This window comes from Aspergillus foveolatus (assembly GCF_047715535.1).
Source record: "Aspergillus foveolatus strain CBS 279.81 unplaced genomic scaffold BDW70scaffold_22, whole genome shotgun sequence".
Taxonomy (NCBI): domain Eukaryota; kingdom Fungi; phylum Ascomycota; class Eurotiomycetes; order Eurotiales; family Aspergillaceae; genus Aspergillus; species Aspergillus foveolatus.
The window spans coordinates 161758-178687 of record NW_027396086.1 but is presented as its reverse complement, the minus strand read 5'-3'; the positions used below and the strand labels follow the sequence as shown (position 1 = coordinate 178687).

The window sequence follows — 16930 nt, the reverse complement described above, 5'->3', positions numbered from 1 at the left end:
TTCTTCTCTCCACCTGTGTGCCATCTATTTGCCGTATTTCGCCATTTATATGTCGTTTATATGCCATTTAGTGTCATTTAGGGATTGTCTTTTTCCCTCACCACTCCGCCGGCTAGTTGGTCTAGCACCGGATGACCTTCATGATGCGCGTGCACAACCAGGCGAAGGCCACATTGAGTACTCCAGGTCTGAAATGGCCGTTGAGCATCTCGTTTGCATGCTAGATGGGGGATAACCCAGTCTATTGGGTGTCTGGACATATTTGGCCATATCGGTCATCCGCTGAGCTGTTATATATTTAGTTGGAACATGACCTACATGGGCCGGGTGCGAATGAGCAAAGAGTTTGCTTGGCGGCCATACTCTGATGCAGCTCAAATACGGGTTAGCCATAGTCATTGTCCAGCTAAAAATGCCTTAGCTGCCTAGAAACTAAAGTCAAATTTACGGCGCAATAGAGGTCCCATGTCCCAGCCATATGAGTGTCGCGCTTTACAGAGACAAACTCGTCCAAGCCACGTCATCAGACTTGTTGATACTGGTGACAATATTGAACTCTTAAAGTTTTGGCAGTTAATAAATTTTGCTTTTTGGACGTTTCACAGATACTTTTGGAAAAAGGTATCATCACTGCATGGGTGATGGTGCTGTGAAGTGCGCCATTCACTCCCAAGGTTGAAATCTCGAGGCTGACCGAGCCTGCCCAGCTCTAATCTATCGCACAGGTAATGGGTTCCAGCCAATGCCCCGGGCTAAAAATGCTCTGAGAAGACGGCCCATCCGGGCTCTAGGTACCTCCTAAGGTCCTCAGCCCTCGTACCCTTTAATCACCCTCCTACGTCATGAGGGAGAAAAGGGATGGAAATAAGACAAAAGCAATATAACTAGCCATATCATAGACGTATATAAATAGTAGCTAATGAACCTCTTCCTCAATGCACTGCAAGTCTAAACATGCAGTACAAATGGACCTCCACGCCTTACAGTATCTGTTCTCCCGTCTATGGAATCAACCTCCCTCCTCCACTAGCACTACCACACTATTATGGCAAAAGCAGATATGGCAGCAGATATCGGCTCTATTTCAACATTAGCACTCCCAAGTCCGATATGGTGCATGGACTGCTTCACCGACCTCGTGGGAATGAAACGCGCTCCCTCACACTACGGAGCGCGCAATGCGGCTCACATCATCCTCATTAGTCCCGGTCCTCACACCAATCAGAGCTCCACTATATTAAGTATACCGAAGATATTCGGGAAAGCTTTCCTCCATATTTCGGGAATAAACATGCAAGAGGCTAAAGAAGTAGTTCAGGGCAGCGAGTGGGCACCTCGGTGTTACTCTTGGATCTGATCTTTCTACTGTTCTGTATCTTCCCTAATTCTAGCTTAACTTAAATAATGCGATGAGTTAGACATCAGAAGTGCCGCCTATGATATGTGTAGTAGGAAAATACAGCCTGCTGCTGCTCCTTATTAGGACAAAAATAGCACGTGACCTATAAAGCCCTCATCGCGTCCAGGTATGTCTACGAAGGGTCCCTGGGTTTAGTGCTGCAGTATGGTAAGGTTAAGATGGTGCTATTGAAACTGGTAGATTTGGCTACTACCAGTAGGGATCTCCAGGCGGTCTCGGCCTTACAGCTCTATTTTGGGTATTTTGAGGAAGCTTTCAAACTATATACAAAGAAAAGAGTCTAGCTTAACAAAGTCCCCGAGCGTACCAAAGCTGGAGCTGCACTAAGTCAAGCTAATTAATACAATACGTACAAGGGTGTAGGTACCTATTTATTCCCTCCTCCTTCAGCTCACCACAACTCATGAACTCCGAGTATCGACCTGACCACCACACCCGACAAGGGTCTCACCCGATTCCAGGCCCTCGCTCGACTCATTCGCGCCCTCGTCCGGCGTCTCCAGTTTCCTCTTCACCTTGTCTACATTACTCTCAATCTCAACTGCCGGCGCCACATGGATCTGCCAGTCTCTAGTCCAGTGGCGTGGCCCGTAAACCTTCGTCCATGGCACAAGCATCCCTTCATCATAAGACGCGTGCGTCTCCTGCTGATCTAAGAGTCCCTCGCGCTTTCCGGTGTTGACAAATTCGATGAACTCTTGTATCCGGCGCACGTATAATAAAACGCCCTCGTGCGCATCTACCGCCGCACCTGTTGCCCAGTTAAGTAGCAGTGGCTGGAGGACCGGCGCATCTGTGCAGCTAGCGTGGCTTGTGCCGAGACTCGTCATGAACCATGCTGCACCGGTTCGCTGTAGACAGGTCCGCACGAGGTCACGCACGACTTCAAAGTGCGGCCGGCCCATGAACAAACTGAACTTGCGGCTCCAGCTGTGCGAGTGGATGACCAGGAGTGGCACGCCAATGTCATCGTTGAGCGGCCCGCTCGCTTTCCCTGGATCGAGAGCGATGCAACCCGCGAGCGGGATAGGCAGGGCCTGACTCAAATCTGCAGTGGGACGGCATGCTTGTAGCACGCCCGTCGCCCCGTATGAGTGGCCAACTAGTATCACACGCTCAATGTCCAGCCTCCCCTTCCAGCCTGCAAGATGGATGCCCTCGCGGCGCGCATTGTGGCGGAATACAGTCTGCCCGTCGCCTGCGTTGAGCATGCGCAGCACCCGCACCACCTCCTCCATCTCGGCCTGTCGAAAGGAAAGCTGCGCGCGCTGCAGCTCTGCCTCATCAAGCGGCGGGTCGTGATGCAGGTGTTTCGCTGCAAAGTGCAGTACGCTGCGTAGGCGGCGGGCGCCTGGGCGTGCCTGACCGTGGCCCTGTCCCGTCGGACTGCCATCCAACGCTACGACTGTCCCTTTGCGCCCGCCGCCGCGACGGACTACGCTGCCGGGTCCACTGCCGTCACGATGCTCAAGAGCGGCTACCACATACCCTCGCGACGCGAGCTCGCCACATAGCTGTGTGTAATCCGTCCGTGATGCCGCCACACCATGGCTGAAAACGATAACCGGATACCGATGATGACCGTCAGTCTGAGACTCGCCCAGTTTATCGGCAGTACTCGGGTCCCGCAACGGGATGTCAACGTCGGCCGGGATGCGCACGCTGCCGGCGAGGGCCCAGAGCATGAAAGCGAACACGCGATCGACGAGCCAATTCGAGGCGTTGACGAAGCGCGCGAATCCCTCACCGCGCAGTCGAACGGGCTCTATCAGCCATGGATGTCGAGATTTGGTGGTGACGGCGTCTGGGGCGGCTGGGTAATAGAGTGTGAAGAGGACGGTGTCGAGCTGAAAGGCGGCCTGGCCGTCTGCCAGGTGGATGGCGGCGTGGACGAGGCGTCCGTCGCATGGGGCCTCGATGTCAATGGCACCAACCCGATATGGCCCACTATATGGAGGAAGCTTGCTGGAGAGAGATGGCATTATTTTTTCAGCTACTCTCGAGAGGCAGTGACGGTCGACCATCTTGACCATCTTTGGATGGTTGCATGTGAGAGGATGTGACGTCATTGATCTGGCTCACTGGTATCCAGCCACTAGGCTCAGTTAGGCTTAGCTGCCAAATTCCCTTGCACCTCCCAGAAATACTGCAGTACACTGTGCATAAGTTGTGTAATGCAGCATGTTCTCTGCAGGGTACATACCATCGTGGGAGATCACGGGTGCCCAGGTACAGTACACCTCTTACTGTCTCATCCCAGGCAATCCTCGTTGGATATGGGGACAAGCCCGTAGTTAATCAGGCCCAGCCCCATCGTCCAAATAGGACGACCGCAATCATTGACAGGAGCGCGGTCTCAATTGCTGCACGACAAGCACGACAAGCACGATAAGCACTTCGCCGATAAGGATGACTGGATATGCTTAGAAGAAACCTATACCTATAGTGAAGTTGTTCACTGTTGAAGGCATGGTCTCGTGACTATCTTCCCACTTGCCCAAACGGAAACGCCTACAGGCAGCCGGCGATGTCTCTTAGGCAGTCGGGACTGGTGGATCTGGCTTGGGTTCACAATTGCCAATTATCCGGCATGTCTTTTGGATATTCTGCAACAGGAAATACCGCTTTGTCGTCTGTACTTTAGAGCTTTCATTCTCGATATCGATGGAAGACGGCAGAACGGAACAAGTATCAGCAGGCGCTGGCAACCTTGCCCGCGCAGTCTAGGATCTGCTGTAAAATTACAGACAATACAGATCTGTACAGAAACAGGTCGTAATCAGACGGCAGCCAATGCTGCTCCTAATCTCGCTCCAGGTCTTCTCACAAACACCCTGACCCTGTGAGTCCGTTGTCGTCGGGGTGAAGGGCCAGTCCTTCATTTCCAGATTTTCTTTCAGAACCAGCCCAAAAGACCATCTCAGCTTTGTACGTTGGGATAGTCAGCATCAAGCTTGACAGGACTTCAATGCTGTCTTCCCGCAAACACGACCAGTCTCAAAAATGGAGCCATCGACGAAGTCAACAACTACAAAGCGTTTCCTCAGCTCCCCGGCCTCAAATACCCGACTATCGAGCTAAAGTGCACTTTCAGTCTCGCAAGGATCCGTACGGCTCCGAGAATGTCTGCGTTTCCCAACAAGGACTCGCCGTGGACGAAGCAGTAATCAGCCCAGGAGCTATGGTCAATTGGAGAATCCATAAAGACACACATCCTCAATTCGTCAAGAAGGTCTCTCTAGTAATATCAATTACCGGATGATGCCCAGGGACTGGGAGCTCAGACAATTTGGCGCTGAATTGGCTTCGTTCTTACAAGGGCAAGGCAGAAGAATGGCTTTGCCTGGGTGGGATATTTGGGGGGTTTACGAGACTGGACTTTGTAGCTCCAGTCGGCCAGGGGGGAATTGGGCTGTGGATTGGCGTAGTTTCCCGTCGGCAGACGATTGAGCAGTCTCTGCTTCGTGATGTCTATAAACAAAGTAGTACTGAAGAGCCTTCTTTCTCTGTGCCTTCTTCACCGGGCTTCTTGATACATCGACGATCTCTGGCTCTTTACGGCAAATACCCTTTCCAGAATGGTACATTACAGTAGTTAAGTGAGAAGGGGAATTGCCAACCATTATCTAGCATTAGGAACTCATCCTGCTGGAGTTTAACCCTGCCCTATATCATCTTGGCATACAAAATACCCGGGTTACTACCCGGGTTCAATGGGCACGATCTTGATCATGCTTGTCCGAACTCTCAAGGACGCAGTTAAGGGGACGCACGGATGGAAGAGTCCCAAACGCCAGCCCCATAAATGGCACACAAATGCTGAACCTTGTATCTAGAACAAAAAAAAAAGAAATCTCTATATAACGGTATCTTTTCTTTCTGGTTAAGTAGATTGTTTATATACCGCACAGCAGTTGCTCTCCCCGTTCCTTCTTCCTCCCTCCTCATATGGAGCTTAAGCACATGGAGCTAAGCACTGACAAGTCGACGAATTGATGTATGTGGTTTGGAACCAGAGAGGAAACCCCTCAGAAGAATGCCGTATCCTCAACGGTAAGGATAAAGCGGAACGAAAGCCAGGACTAGATTATGTAGTCGCTTCCGCCCGGTTACAGCGGTGGTCGCCCGTAAGCAGGAGTGTTTTCCTCGACGGGACCCTGTGTGACTGTAGCAATGACTTTATCTCAAAGAGAGGCGAGGCTGTTGAGGTCGATGCAGACAGAATGCAGGCAAACCGTTCGACAATGCAGTCTCTTGCGAAACGTGCGAATTTATCTTGCTGTAGTGGACGCGGTGGCATACAGTAGCTGGGCTGTCTCTGCCTCACGAGCGCAACTACACAAGATCGTGCACAGCCTCATTCTGCGTCCAGGAAGACAATCTGTCTCCTCAGCAGGAAATGACGTGATGTGGAGTATGTCAGCGCCACGCTTCATTCCTCGACCTCGTACTCTTCCATCTCAACCTTGAAGTATTCAGCGACCTGAGTCTTTTCAGCACCCGCATATTCAGAATCGACAATAAACCGCACTGCTGCGTCCCGGCCTTTTTCTCCTGGCTTTGGGCGCTCTCCGTTGGCAGTGACTGGAATGAGAGGGTGATGAAGAGCCTCAGTCGTCGGTGCTCCTTTTCCCGTCTTTGAGCCGTTGGTTGTTGGTCCCTTGTGCGAGTCCTTTGTAAGTTTGTCTTCATTGATCGAGTTGGTGTACCGCGGGAGATTCTGTTCTTCTGCCTCTTTGTTCAATGGAATGCGTACGGTTAGGAAGCGGTCAGCGGGAAAATGAGGGCCGACGGTCGTAGCACTGCGGTTGTGTGTATATAGCTCGAGGAGGTCAAGTAGAGTTTCTAGATCTATTAGTCCTCTGATGGCTTCCTTGTGGCTTCGACATACCCATAACCTCCTCCCGGCTTGTTCTCCACCTCGCGTAGTCTGTCCCAAGCTCAACCTCCTTGATTCGTTGCTCCAGTAAGCGTCCGGCGAGCTCCAGGCAGCTGAAAGCCATCGTAGATGTCGTCTGTTTGAGCGGCGCAAAGGTGCGATAGAGGTCTTGCGAGATGCGGTAGGCTACGTTCGAGACTTCCGATTGAGGTGTAAGTCCATACTGTCTTGCAAGCTTTATGAGAGTTTTTTGTGGATGCCGCGTTCGAAAATCGAAACCGGAACTTTCGAGCATGAGTCTCTCGAGACCGATAATGCCTCGGGCGGGTTCGTCGAGTATCTATTAGACTCGATGTTAGCATTCAGTTGCAAGGCATCATCGGCACAAGCACCATACCTGACTATCTGAGGAAATGTGTTCCGATTGCGGTAGCTTGAGATTATACGCCGCGCATAGAATCTCACGCGACTTTTTGAGCGTGTCCTCGATCTTGCAGGCCATGAACAGGGCAGCCGCGGCAGCGTCCTTAACCGTTAGACTCAGTCAACAAAACGCGAATGTCAGAAGCCTTACCATATTATTGTAGTCCGTGTCGTGGTGTATCAACCGGAACTTGTGATAATATACTACTGCAGTATTGAATGTCCGAATCGGCCTATCTCGTTAGCAAGCAACTTTCACAGTTAATTGAGTGATCCGCATACAGATTCAGCGCCCGACGAACATTATCAATCCAGGTCACACCCTGCAGACGTAGAGACTCCTCGCGCAGAGGATTGACGCCCATTGCGGCCAAGCATTTCTGGATTGTCTGCTCGAAGATATACGGCTTTGCTACCTGGATGAAGGACGGGTGAATTGGCGGAGGATCGGGCAGAGCCACGTCGGAGCCGGGAGCAGTCCTCGAGTCTCGCTTCTGTTCAGGAGCCATTCTGGAACCGGGTTTGAAAATTACCTCCAGAAAGGTTCCGCTTGATGTTTTGCGGACTGCGGGATTGCGATCTGAAATGAAGCTGCTGCTGCCACGTGATGGTGGAATGTTTTTCCGAGCCGGCTATACTAGTAATAAGTGAGCGAGAATGGATGAGATGGGTATTGAAAACTTGAAAAGATGTAACTTATATTGCCTAATTCAAGTAAATGATGAATAGGCGATGGTGGAATAAGATCATCATAGACTCAGTGAAACTATATACTTCGCTCAGCCGTACTTCTTGAGCAGCCTCTCCATGATTGATACAGCACCAGATCGATATCCAGACCCAAAGATCGCATGATGATTAAGATGGTGAAACCTATAGATGTTAGACTGGAAGCAAGTGGGAGGTCAAGGCAACCTACAGTTCATACAGCCTGACCCGATCCTCATACTCCTCAACCGGCTCTGTCTTCGGCACGATCTTATGATACTCATTGAAGAAAGCCGACCCAAAACCCCCAAACATCTTCATGATCCCCAACTCATACTCACTGTGCGCATAACAAGCCGACGGGTCGTAGACCACATCACCAACCACCTCGTCCTCCTTCCGCCCACTCCCTACAATGCGGCCGCGGCTGGCATTCCCACTCCAGAGATCCCCATGGACAACAACAGGAGTAATCCCCTGCCCCTTTCCAGACCTATCGTACCCAAGATGTCCATCCCCCAAAAGCGCCGGGACAACAATGTCTGCTGTCTTCTCAACTAAGTTCCTCAAGCCAGAATCCTTTCCATTTCGCTTTTCGGACGTCGCCAAGATCGTCAAGAGCCGCTCATTTGTATAGAATTCCGCCCACGACTCACACAATCGATTCGGCTGTTTCGTATCCCCGCAAAACGTCGGCACGGGGAACCCAAACAGCCGCTTCCCCGTCTTCGGGTCAATCGGGGCGGGCGTCGAATGGAGCTTTCCCAGCCTCTGGGCAAGAGATGGACCACCACGACCAGCAGCTCGGAGATCGAGGAACTCAGTCGCAAGGAAGTAGCTCTTTCCAGGCTTGCCGTCCTCTTCAAGAGGGCCCCAAGCTATGGCGCGGGGACAGAAACCCGGCACGGCGGACGAGATGGCGTTCAGGGACTCGTATTCGCCTAAAAACATCTCCTTCGCGGCTTCACCGTCGGCAGAAGTCTTGACGAAGTACTTGCGCTCTTCATCCTGGCCGTCTGTGCCTGGGACGGTCGCTCTGATTACGCATGTGCTGGTGAAGCCGGAGCCTAGGCCGGCTGTGCTGAGTGTAGCTTTGGAGGGGTTGGGGATGGATAGGGCACGGAGAATTGAGGGTGGTACTTCGGTCATTATGATAGTATCTGATTTGGTCGTAGTAGCATAAATTTCGACTGTGTGAGATGGATAAGGAGAACTAACGACTCGGGGTACCTGAATGATGGTGTGGTCCTATGACGTTATCTTTAATTTCTTATCGATAAGGGATTTCTATGATTGTGGCCTGCTGAATAGTGCCAGTAGGAAAGCTATGGCTTGAAAGTATATCAATTACGAGCACAGTGATGGAGTCCAAGATATTTTGTACACCATAAGTGGTTCATTTCCAGCATCAGACCCGGCACCAACCAGGCAGAGACAAGGAATGGGCTAATTTACAAACAACGCTAAGAGTGAGTCAACGAGTTCACCAAGTGCAGTGCCGTCTTCGTTCGCTCGCGAACGTCGAGGTCCGGGTCATGTTCAAGGCTAGCCAGTCGATCTAGTACCCCAATTGAACGTAGCTCGAGTGCGCGTTTCCGGCAACCCTCTCGATCGTGGACATCATCCTCATACGTGAGGTTAATTACCACCCACACGCAATTGGCACGGACGTCTCGGTGGCTGTGGTTAAAGTAGCCCATCAAGTAACGGATGAGATCACGGTGCGAGACTATGAGCTGCCGGTGCCATGGAAGGCTTGCTGCAAGGTGGATGATAACGAACGTTACTGCGACCAGAATCTCGGTGGGAACCTGAAGCGCGCGATGGTTTGGGGACTCTCGCCGAAGAGGCAGCTGGATAGACCTTGGCCGCAGTTTATCGGCCAAGGTATCCAGCAGTAAATTCTGGCCGAGTTCCTTGAAGAGGTAGTCAATCATTTCCGACGCACCAGGCCCACATATTATATTTCGTAGAAGATCAAAGGTTTGCTCTTGCGCCGCAATGTCATCTTGACGGGCTTGTGTGGTTTGGTCAAGATCACCATGCAAAGCGAGCTTACGTCGTCTAGTGGCGTCTGGAAAGAACATATCTAGACTGACTTTGGATGATGGCACAGGATCGGTCATTTTCATGTCCTCATCCCTCTCCCGGAATTCATCCATTGGATTCAGCAAGTCTACCCGTTCGCCAGCCGAATTGGCCCGGCTCATCCCCCCTGGAGTGCTACTGTCTGTGTCGTCCTCAAGCCCACGCTTCGCGAGAACACTTGTCGGATCTTGAGTGATAACTTGTTTAATCCATTCCGGCCCCAGGCCCTCGATGATCTTGATTTTGACGTCATTTGCCGAGTTATAGGCGACGTGCTTTAGCGCCCATAATGATTCAATCCGAAGTTTGGTATTCGATGAGTGTGCATGCTCACACAGAATGGGAAGAACTTCGGCCGATATAATTGCCTATAGGACATACGTTAGCAGCCTCAGGTTACATGGGCCGAGCAGAATGTACCTCTTTCATAGGACTGAAATCTAGAGCGAGATTGCAGATTACTGAGGTCGCGGCAATTTGCACCTCGATATCCGGATGTCGAATCAAAGCGAAAAGCGGGGTTGAGACGCCGGCGTCAATCAAGCTCGTTCGTAAAGCGCTAACGGAGCGAGTGAGCATACGGGCTGCACCACAGGCTGCCAGAAGAGTCGGCGTTGGGTTGCCGTCAGCAGCAGTGTTGCCTGGATTGGAGGACTCTGCCGATATTTGGTCTGGGAATGGTTTGAGCGAATCAATGATATATGGGACAACACCGTGCTCGCATACTGCCTTGCGATACTCGTCCTTGAAAGGCACCAGTGCAGCCAAGGCTTTCAATATATTCTCCCGATATCTCAAGATATGGTAACGGAGGGGTGAGTATCCGGGAGGTCCTAATCGACACTCCGCCGGCTGCGAGTCCTGGTCCTCAACCTTCGGTTGGCCTTCAGCGTGCCACATTGTTCGAGCTGGCTCATGAATTGGATTATACGTTTCTTTGAGAAGCTGGGATAGTCGCTTGATTGCATCCCCCTCAACCGCATGTTTCTGCAGTTCTCGATCATCAACTAGTAAGGTGGCCAGCACGCCAGGAGCTTCCTCCTTAATGCGCTGCGAGGAAGAAATAAGTCCACCGTATTGGACACCGTCGTCAGAGGCTTCGTAGTCCTTATCGAGCATACGAAGCAGAATCGGGATCAATAGATAGCAGAGCATGGAGATTCTGTGCTTTTTTGTTAGTCCCAGGCGGCATAATACCGTCACAAAGCGGGCTGCCATGAGACGAGTCATGCCGCTCTCAGCACGGACGAGGTATAGCAGCCAGGGGACAACCGGATTCTCATCATCCTCAGCCGTGGGCGGTTCGAAACTGGACAGCGGGGTAGGAAATGAATGGCTCTGTCGGCGATGCTGCCCATACTGACCTAGAGGTGGAAAATTGGATGAGCTAGCAGAGGGCTTCAACTGTGACAAAGGAATAGACGGAAGAAGATACTCTAGAGGCGTCCCTCCAAGGTGCCGTGGCACCGCGGAGCCTGAGAAATAAGTGGAGCCCCAAGGGCCCTTCTTGATATCCGATGGGGAAAAGCCTGGTATTTGCCGTGGAAACACAGTAACTATCCCTGGAGAAGAGAGAAAATGCTCCGCTCGCCACTTGGAATGCTCAACGATGACCGTCACAGCACGTAGAATGGGCGCAAGCTTAGCCCCGCGGGGCGCAGGAGGTGGCAGTGACCCCAGAGCACCTGCATCTTCTAGGTGGCTCTCTGCGCCGGGGAAAACGAATCCCTGCGCAACTATAAACGATGCGACTTTGACCGCCAGAGCGTCCAAAACACCACTTTCAGCCAGAACAGCCTTGTGGTTTTCCTCTGTGCACAGCTTCCCAATAAGACCTGCAGCCAGTTCAATCGCGGTCAGCGAACTGTGGCTGCTGTAATCCTGACCAAGGATGCGGGTCAAGCAGCCAATGTGCTCCGTTGAGAAAAGAATGTCCGCCAAGCGAGTATCTCTGGGCCATTGTTGCTGGCTTTGTAGAGGCAATCTATCCGCCACACTATTCAAAACCCGGAGAATAGGAAGAACGAAGGAAGAAGGACAGTTGGATGATAGAATGGAGAGGAGTATCGGAAGTATGTTGCTCGATAGGATCGGCGATAGGAAAGGTGTGCCTCCTGATGCGACGTTAGTGATTGCGTGCCGAGTGATTAGAAAACTGATAAGTACCTTGCGCTAAGCTCCCAACAAGAATTATTGCCTGTAAGCAAGCATCGTCCGCCTCTTCTCTAGAGCCAGGCAACTCGGGCTGCTTGGAGCCGTTATTGAGCTCGCTCTTGTCGAGCGCCCGAGACGCAAGCACGTTGGAAAGTATGGGAATGAGCCCCAATCGTACCCAGGCCTCTTTCCTTTGATCATGACCAATTATCTCATTCTTCAGGGCTCTCAGAGCAGCAGCTTGTGATGGCAAGGAATCCGCATTTTGTAGCTGGAGGAAGATGGGCGGCGCCTCGGCGCGAGTCATTGTCCGGAATCACGACCTGCCGGAAGAACCCGAAAGGGGTCAAAACCAGGATTGTCAGGTTATCGTATGAACTCCAAGGGCGATTTTAGACCAAGAGCAGTAAGTGTGGTGATGGGGATGAGGCGTGGGGGGATGATGCCGAGCCAGGTGCGGAGTGAGTGTCGTCAACGGCAGTACTGCGACTCCGGACTCGAGGTCGGAGCTTACAAAGTACAATTGGAGTGACCGACAGAACGAGCCAGTAGGATTAACGAGTAGAGGGACTCATTGAAAGACAAGCATGTCTATCATATACAAAACGCCAAACTGCGAAATCGAGAGAAGATAGTAGCCAGCTGCACTGAAAATGACCAGTTCATTCTGAGCAGATCGAGCGTCAGAGATGAAGGGCAGGCTTGGCAATCCCGCGGTTGTCGCTTGACCGCTTTCGGAAGCTCATCATGTGATTATCACATGAGCTCAATATGCTAAATGTCACGTGACTCAGCCTTATGTATGTGCTTGCAGCTGCAGTGCAGTTTTACTCAGCGCTCGAGCAGTTCGACCGCTCGAGAACCACCCCAGCGATATCACCCTGCCGGTTGAGACTCAGGGAGACGTGGCTCGTCGAAGGTCGAAGGTCGAAGCTCTGACCATCAGGTCGCAAATGGGTCACCATTGAGATTTGATCAATATTGGTCAGTACCAGCTGACAGCTTGGCCATCGGAAGCGTCCTGGGGTAGGGTGTCAATTCTGTGCCAGGTTCCTTGGTTGCAACACAGATGGAGTTGAGTCCCGACATTGCCGGTCGTTGATTTGTCGAATATAGCGCATCGTCCCCAATATGACGGACTTCCCTGGCCGGGCGTCACATCGTATTAGACACGTAATATATCGGTACCGATCTCCGTTATCGGCTGAGAAACAAGCTTCATTGGCCTAATGAAGGAATTGTGACAAGGACATTACCGTATCTTACTGTACTCATACTTTGATTCAGTCCATTAGTGGTCTCCAGCGTGGACTGACTTCATTTTGTCTTTGTCCTTTGGCTTCCCACATCCTCTCTTCTCAGATCCATCGTCAGGATCATTATTATTTCTCCTACTCTTTTCACATTTTCGAGTAGGGGCTTACAGAATGTGTCTGTGCACGACACTAAGCGCAATAGTACCGGTCTTGGGTTTCACAGCGTCCGCCAGTTTCGAAGAACCTCGTTCAGTCGTGCGCCCACGTGGTGAATCTGCTGGGCGGAGATGTTAGTTTCTTCGCCTTCGCCCTCCGCCCTTCGCCCTGCTCCCTCCTCGCCCGCAGCCACCCAACTTCATCCTCCTCACTCTCCATGTTCGACCTCGTTTTCGCGCCGCCTGTCATCGACGTCGGCTGTCCTCGCCTACCAAGCCCAGCAGTATGACTCTTCCGCTGACCGCTCTGTTGTGCCCGGTAGTTCTTTCACTCCCCGTTCCTCCCGTGTGGCCGTTGAAGAGCTCCGCTCAGCTCTGAAGAGGCATTCTGTTTCGTCTCCACCCAGCAGGCCCTCAGGGGATCCTGCTTGCGGTCGTATGTCCGCCGGGCAGACCTCCCTTGGGGGCGGAATTAGTACTTCCGTGTCCGCAGCAGCATCTTTTGCTGCTGGTCCCGGTCCTAACGCCGCCCTCTCCGAGACACCCAACCAGCCTACTGCTAATACGTCCTCCGTTCCCGGCCCTGCCCCCACGGTTCCTCCGGCTTTTGCTGCTCCTCAAAACACGCAGGCCCCCCCAATGCCGGCACCGACTACTACGGCGGGGTCCAACAAGCGTAACAGCCAGAGCGATTCTACTCGCGGTGTTGAGCCCGCTGGACCGGGCAGTCTGAGTCTTGAAGGATCCCAATCAAAAAGACTGCGCCCGGCGAACCCTGCTGTCAAGTATCTCCCGGTTCGTTATGAGTTCGCCGATCCCAGGGATCTGGTTGTCCTCATTTCCAGCATGCTGATGGAGCTTATCCGCTACAACGATAAAATACCCCTGAATCAGGGCCGGCTGACTCGTTTTCACTCACGCACTCCCCCTCGTATATCTGTACATGATTACCTGCAACGACTAACGACACACGCTACTCTTTCGCCGCCGATTCTTCTAAGTATGGTGTACTATATCGACCGACTTTGCGCGCTATACCCTACCTTCACTGTTTCCAGTTTGACAATCCATCGTTTCTTGATTACCAGCGCTACTGTCGCATCCAAAGGGCTCAGCGATAGTTTCTGGACCAACAAGACCTATGCCCGGGTAGGAGGAATCAGTATGGCGGAATTGGCTCTACTCGAACTCGAGTTCCTCTTTCGCGTCGAATGGCGCATTGTCCCCCAACCAGAGGTACTCAACGACTACTACCAGAGCTTGGCGGAACGGTGCGATGGGTACGAAATCCAGTCTGGTGTATGAACTTGCAGCCAGCGCCACATTTCCTTTTTGTCTGGACCATTCTGTCAGGCGTTAGAAGAGCTGGGTATAGCACTTGCAGCAAAGTGCATGGAGTTGACTTGCATGCATCAGACCCTCGCGCGGTGGAAGAACGGCGTGGTCAGTTTACCATTGGGGTTCTGTATTCTCTCTGCGCGAGTTTTGCATCTTTGCCTTCATCTCTTGCTTCTATATCCCTCGGGTCTTGTATTATTTCATTAAGGCGTTCAGGTAGTTCGGGGGGGTTTTTTTGAAATTCTTGTTTGCTTATCCGATTCGAGCTCGGCGCCATTATACCATTGCTGGATGCAAGAGTTCTTATGCCAAATGTACCCATTCAATATTAGAGGCGCTGTCTCTTTAAAGTAATTTATGCCTCAGGCAAGATATAATCCATACATAGGGCTTAGGTCTTAGGGTATTGATACAGGGTTGCCGCGGGATATTCTTCATTCTCTCGCAGCTATTCAGAAGAGTCGGCGCCATTCAATGCGCAACTCCAAATGTCTTGATAGAAAGTTAGCGGTCACAATAAACGCTCATCCCGTACCTTCCCGCCATTCATTTGTCGGCTGAGTGCGCCCGCCACCCCGAAAGATTTCTTCCTGCCAGCCACAGCATGATGGATGTTCAAGAGGTTCTTCGGAGCGTACGGCCTCTTGTCGGGGAGGTGAGACCCATTAGAACGGTGCAAGAAACTCAACCGGTTGAGGAGTATGGTAGGAATACACCACCCCTGGATCTCGTGACCCGTCTAACGACCTCAAGACGACGCTTACGTTGCGGGCGTGAACGTGAAAAGCGCCGCAAAGGTCGTCAAGTAGGTTATCTCCCAGCTTTGCAGAATATTTCGACGCTGACGAGTGTACGCATAGAGTTCTCGATGCGGCCTATCCTCGCGATGCCTCTCGACCCATGAACCATCTCCGCCGATTCGCAAAACACAATAATCTTCCCAAACCCCTGCACCCAATTCTCTTGAAGGATAACCCCTCACCACAGACGATATTCGTCCTCATCTCGCCACCTCTTCCCGACGTCGCTCATTTACAAGAATTACTCGCACCTTACGTTCCTCCACCTACAGACCCTGACGCGCAATCTTCGGATCCTACAGACCAGGTCAAGATCAAACTGCACACAATTCGAGTGCCCACGCTCCCACCACTCAGCACGGCGCAGGCGGAGAAATGGTCGAAGGATCTGTGGCCCGTCGTGTATAATCCTGCGGCTGCGCGGCTAACGGTTTCCCCGCCTGCCCAGGTTCTAAGCCGGACTCGCGAGTTTATCCAGCCAGATGCGGGTCGGTATTTGGCAGTTGCACGAAAGGTCGCTGAGGAGGCAGAGCAGTGTGGTCGAGGGCGGGGCGTCGGCGCCGTGGTTGTTGACCCGGATATCGTTTCGAGGATCCTAGATGCCGACGGCGATATCGAGTCGCGATGGCCGGAAGCAATTGTCGCTGTTGCCGGCGATGCGAGGTATTCACGTCGTGAAGCAGGGGCTCCGTCAACAGCTGAACGACATACAGGACCAGGACCAAATCCAGCCACGGCAACATATAACGCAGACCTAGAAGGCGGCCCAGACCTCCACGCGCTTATGCGAGCAGCAGAGATAATCGCCTACAAGCGACGCACCGGTGATCGAAATGCAGAGAACGATAAACCGTCTTTGAGCCCCCTCGAATCATATTTCGTCTCACAATCAGACCTCACGGCGCCAGAGCCGCAGCCCGAGCCCGAGTCCGTCTTTGAAGCAACAGATATCTCCCCAGTTCCGGAGAAATACCAAAAAACAGGACCTCACGAGTCCCAGGCTGTGCCCGCCTCGTCAGCCACAGATACGGGACCAGGCCCCCGCATACGCCCTCGCTCCCAGGGCGGATACCTCTGTACAGACTTAGATGTGTACCTAACCCACGAGCCGTGTCTCTGTTGCTGTATGGGTCTTCTCCTCTCTCGATTCAGGGCGGTGGTATACCCCCAGCGCGGGAGGATGGTCACGGGTGGTCTCGCTTCTGAACCTGTCCCTGTCGTTGGACCTGTTTCCGTTGAAAATACCGACGTGCGCACGAGCGCCGGAGAGGTTCCGCGAGATAATGAGGATACCCAGAGCCAGAAGCCAAGCAGACTTTATTACGGGCTCCACTGGCGGAAGGAGCTGAATTGGCGTGCGTTAGGGTTTGAGTTTGTCGAGGAGTCTGTGGAGAAGGGTGCTGTAACGCTGGCTGAAGAGGGGCTTGCGTTTTATGCATGATTCCGGTTACTCTATTTCCTTACTTTTTGTGGGCAGCTGTTTTCTTCTACTGGGGCATTTCGGAGTGAGGAGTAAAGTATAGGGTATGAGTGTATATATTACCGAGCCGCAACATATCTACATAGATCTTAGAGTTAATTAAGCCATTAGGCGAAATCCAAGGAACAGTGGCGATTACGAAGACTTTATGTCCCTGCTACTGTGAATAGTAGCCACATTTTATGAGATGAAATGAAGAATGAAGGCCAGTACTTCTGACATCGAAGCA

The 16930-nt window shown here is 52.1% G+C and overlaps 6 protein-coding genes across 6 annotated transcripts; 3 read left to right on the top strand and 3 right to left on the bottom strand.

The window, feature by feature from the left end:
- Positions 1-1661: 1661 nt before the first annotated feature.
- On the bottom strand, positions 1662-3477 carry BDW70DRAFT_135755. The gene has a single exon (XM_073736746.1). It carries the CDS (start codon positions 3451-3453, stop codon positions 1822-1824), a length of 1632 nt encoding a protein of 543 aa, XP_073596271.1. The 5' UTR covers positions 3454-3477; the 3' UTR covers positions 1662-1821.
- Positions 3478-3524: 47 nt separating this feature from the next.
- Positions 3525-4810, top strand: BDW70DRAFT_135754 (uncharacterized protein). Its single transcript, XM_073736745.1, has one exon. The coding sequence runs from the start codon at positions 4389-4391 to the stop codon at positions 4680-4682; it is 294 nt and encodes a 97-aa protein (XP_073596270.1). The 5' UTR covers positions 3525-4388; the 3' UTR covers positions 4683-4810.
- Positions 4811-5299: 489 nt separating this feature from the next.
- On the bottom strand, positions 5300-8579 carry BDW70DRAFT_167975 (Fructosamine kinase-domain-containing protein; the record flags this gene model as incomplete). The annotated part of the gene is made up of 5 exons (XM_073742347.1): positions 5300-6265; positions 6312-6639; positions 6697-6838; positions 7005-7271; positions 7642-8579. The coding sequence occupies 5 exons, from the start codon at positions 8577-8579 to the stop codon at positions 5853-5855; spliced, it is 2088 nt and encodes a 695-aa protein (XP_073596269.1). The 3' UTR covers positions 5300-5852.
- Positions 8580-8780: 201 nt separating this feature from the next.
- BDW70DRAFT_135752 (armadillo repeat protein) lies at positions 8781-12324 on the bottom strand. Its single transcript, XM_073736744.1, has 3 exons — positions 11685-12324; positions 9939-11632; positions 8781-9886 (listed from the first exon to the last, which is right to left on the bottom strand). Exons 1-3 carry the CDS (start codon positions 11977-11979, stop codon positions 8894-8896), a joined length of 2982 nt encoding a protein of 993 aa, XP_073596268.1. The 5' UTR covers positions 11980-12324; the 3' UTR covers positions 8781-8893.
- Positions 12325-13052: 728 nt separating this feature from the next.
- Positions 13053-14458, top strand: phoB (regulatory cyclin phoB). The gene has a single exon (XM_073744102.1). The coding sequence runs from the start codon at positions 13216-13218 to the stop codon at positions 14386-14388; it is 1173 nt and encodes a 390-aa protein (XP_073596267.1). The 5' UTR covers positions 13053-13215; the 3' UTR covers positions 14389-14458.
- Positions 14459-14917: 459 nt separating this feature from the next.
- BDW70DRAFT_135750 (putative tRNA-specific adenosine-34 deaminase subunit Tad3) lies at positions 14918-16839 on the top strand. The gene is made up of 3 exons (XM_073736743.1): positions 14918-15125; positions 15175-15226; positions 15282-16839. Exons 1-3 carry the CDS (start codon positions 15026-15028, stop codon positions 16660-16662), a joined length of 1533 nt encoding a protein of 510 aa, XP_073596266.1. The 5' UTR covers positions 14918-15025; the 3' UTR covers positions 16663-16839.
- The last annotated feature ends 91 nt before the right edge of the window (positions 16840-16930 follow it).

Excerpts from the sequence above, each read along its gene's own strand:
- BDW70DRAFT_135752 (XM_073736744.1), bottom strand. The coding sequence starts at position 11,979 with ATGACTCGCGCCGAGGCGCCGCCCATCTTCCTCCAGCTACAAAATGCG. Across the intron at positions 11,633-11,684 it reads TGTTGGGAGCTTAGCGCAAG|GAGGCACACCTTTCCTATCG; the intron begins GTACTTATCAGT and ends ACGTCGCATCAG. Across the intron at positions 9,887-9,938 it reads ATTTCAGTCCTATGAAAGAG|GCAATTATATCGGCCGAAGT; the intron begins GTACATTCTGCT and ends TATGTCCTATAG.
- BDW70DRAFT_135754 (XM_073736745.1), top strand. The coding sequence starts at position 4,389 with ATGCTGTCTTCCCGCAAACACGACCAGTCTCAAAAATGGAGCCATCGA.
- BDW70DRAFT_135750 (XM_073736743.1), top strand. The coding sequence starts at position 15,026 with ATGATGGATGTTCAAGAGGTTCTTCGGAGCGTACGGCCTCTTGTCGGG. Across the intron at positions 15,126-15,174 it reads TCAACCGGTTGAGGAGTATG|ACGACGCTTACGTTGCGGGC; the intron begins GTAGGAATACAC and ends AACGACCTCAAG. Across the intron at positions 15,227-15,281 it reads AGCGCCGCAAAGGTCGTCAA|AGTTCTCGATGCGGCCTATC; the intron begins GTAGGTTATCTC and ends GTGTACGCATAG.
- BDW70DRAFT_135755 (XM_073736746.1), bottom strand. The coding sequence starts at position 3,453 with ATGGTCAAGATGGTCGACCGTCACTGCCTCTCGAGAGTAGCTGAAAAA.
- phoB (XM_073744102.1), top strand. The coding sequence starts at position 13,216 with ATGTTAGTTTCTTCGCCTTCGCCCTCCGCCCTTCGCCCTGCTCCCTCC.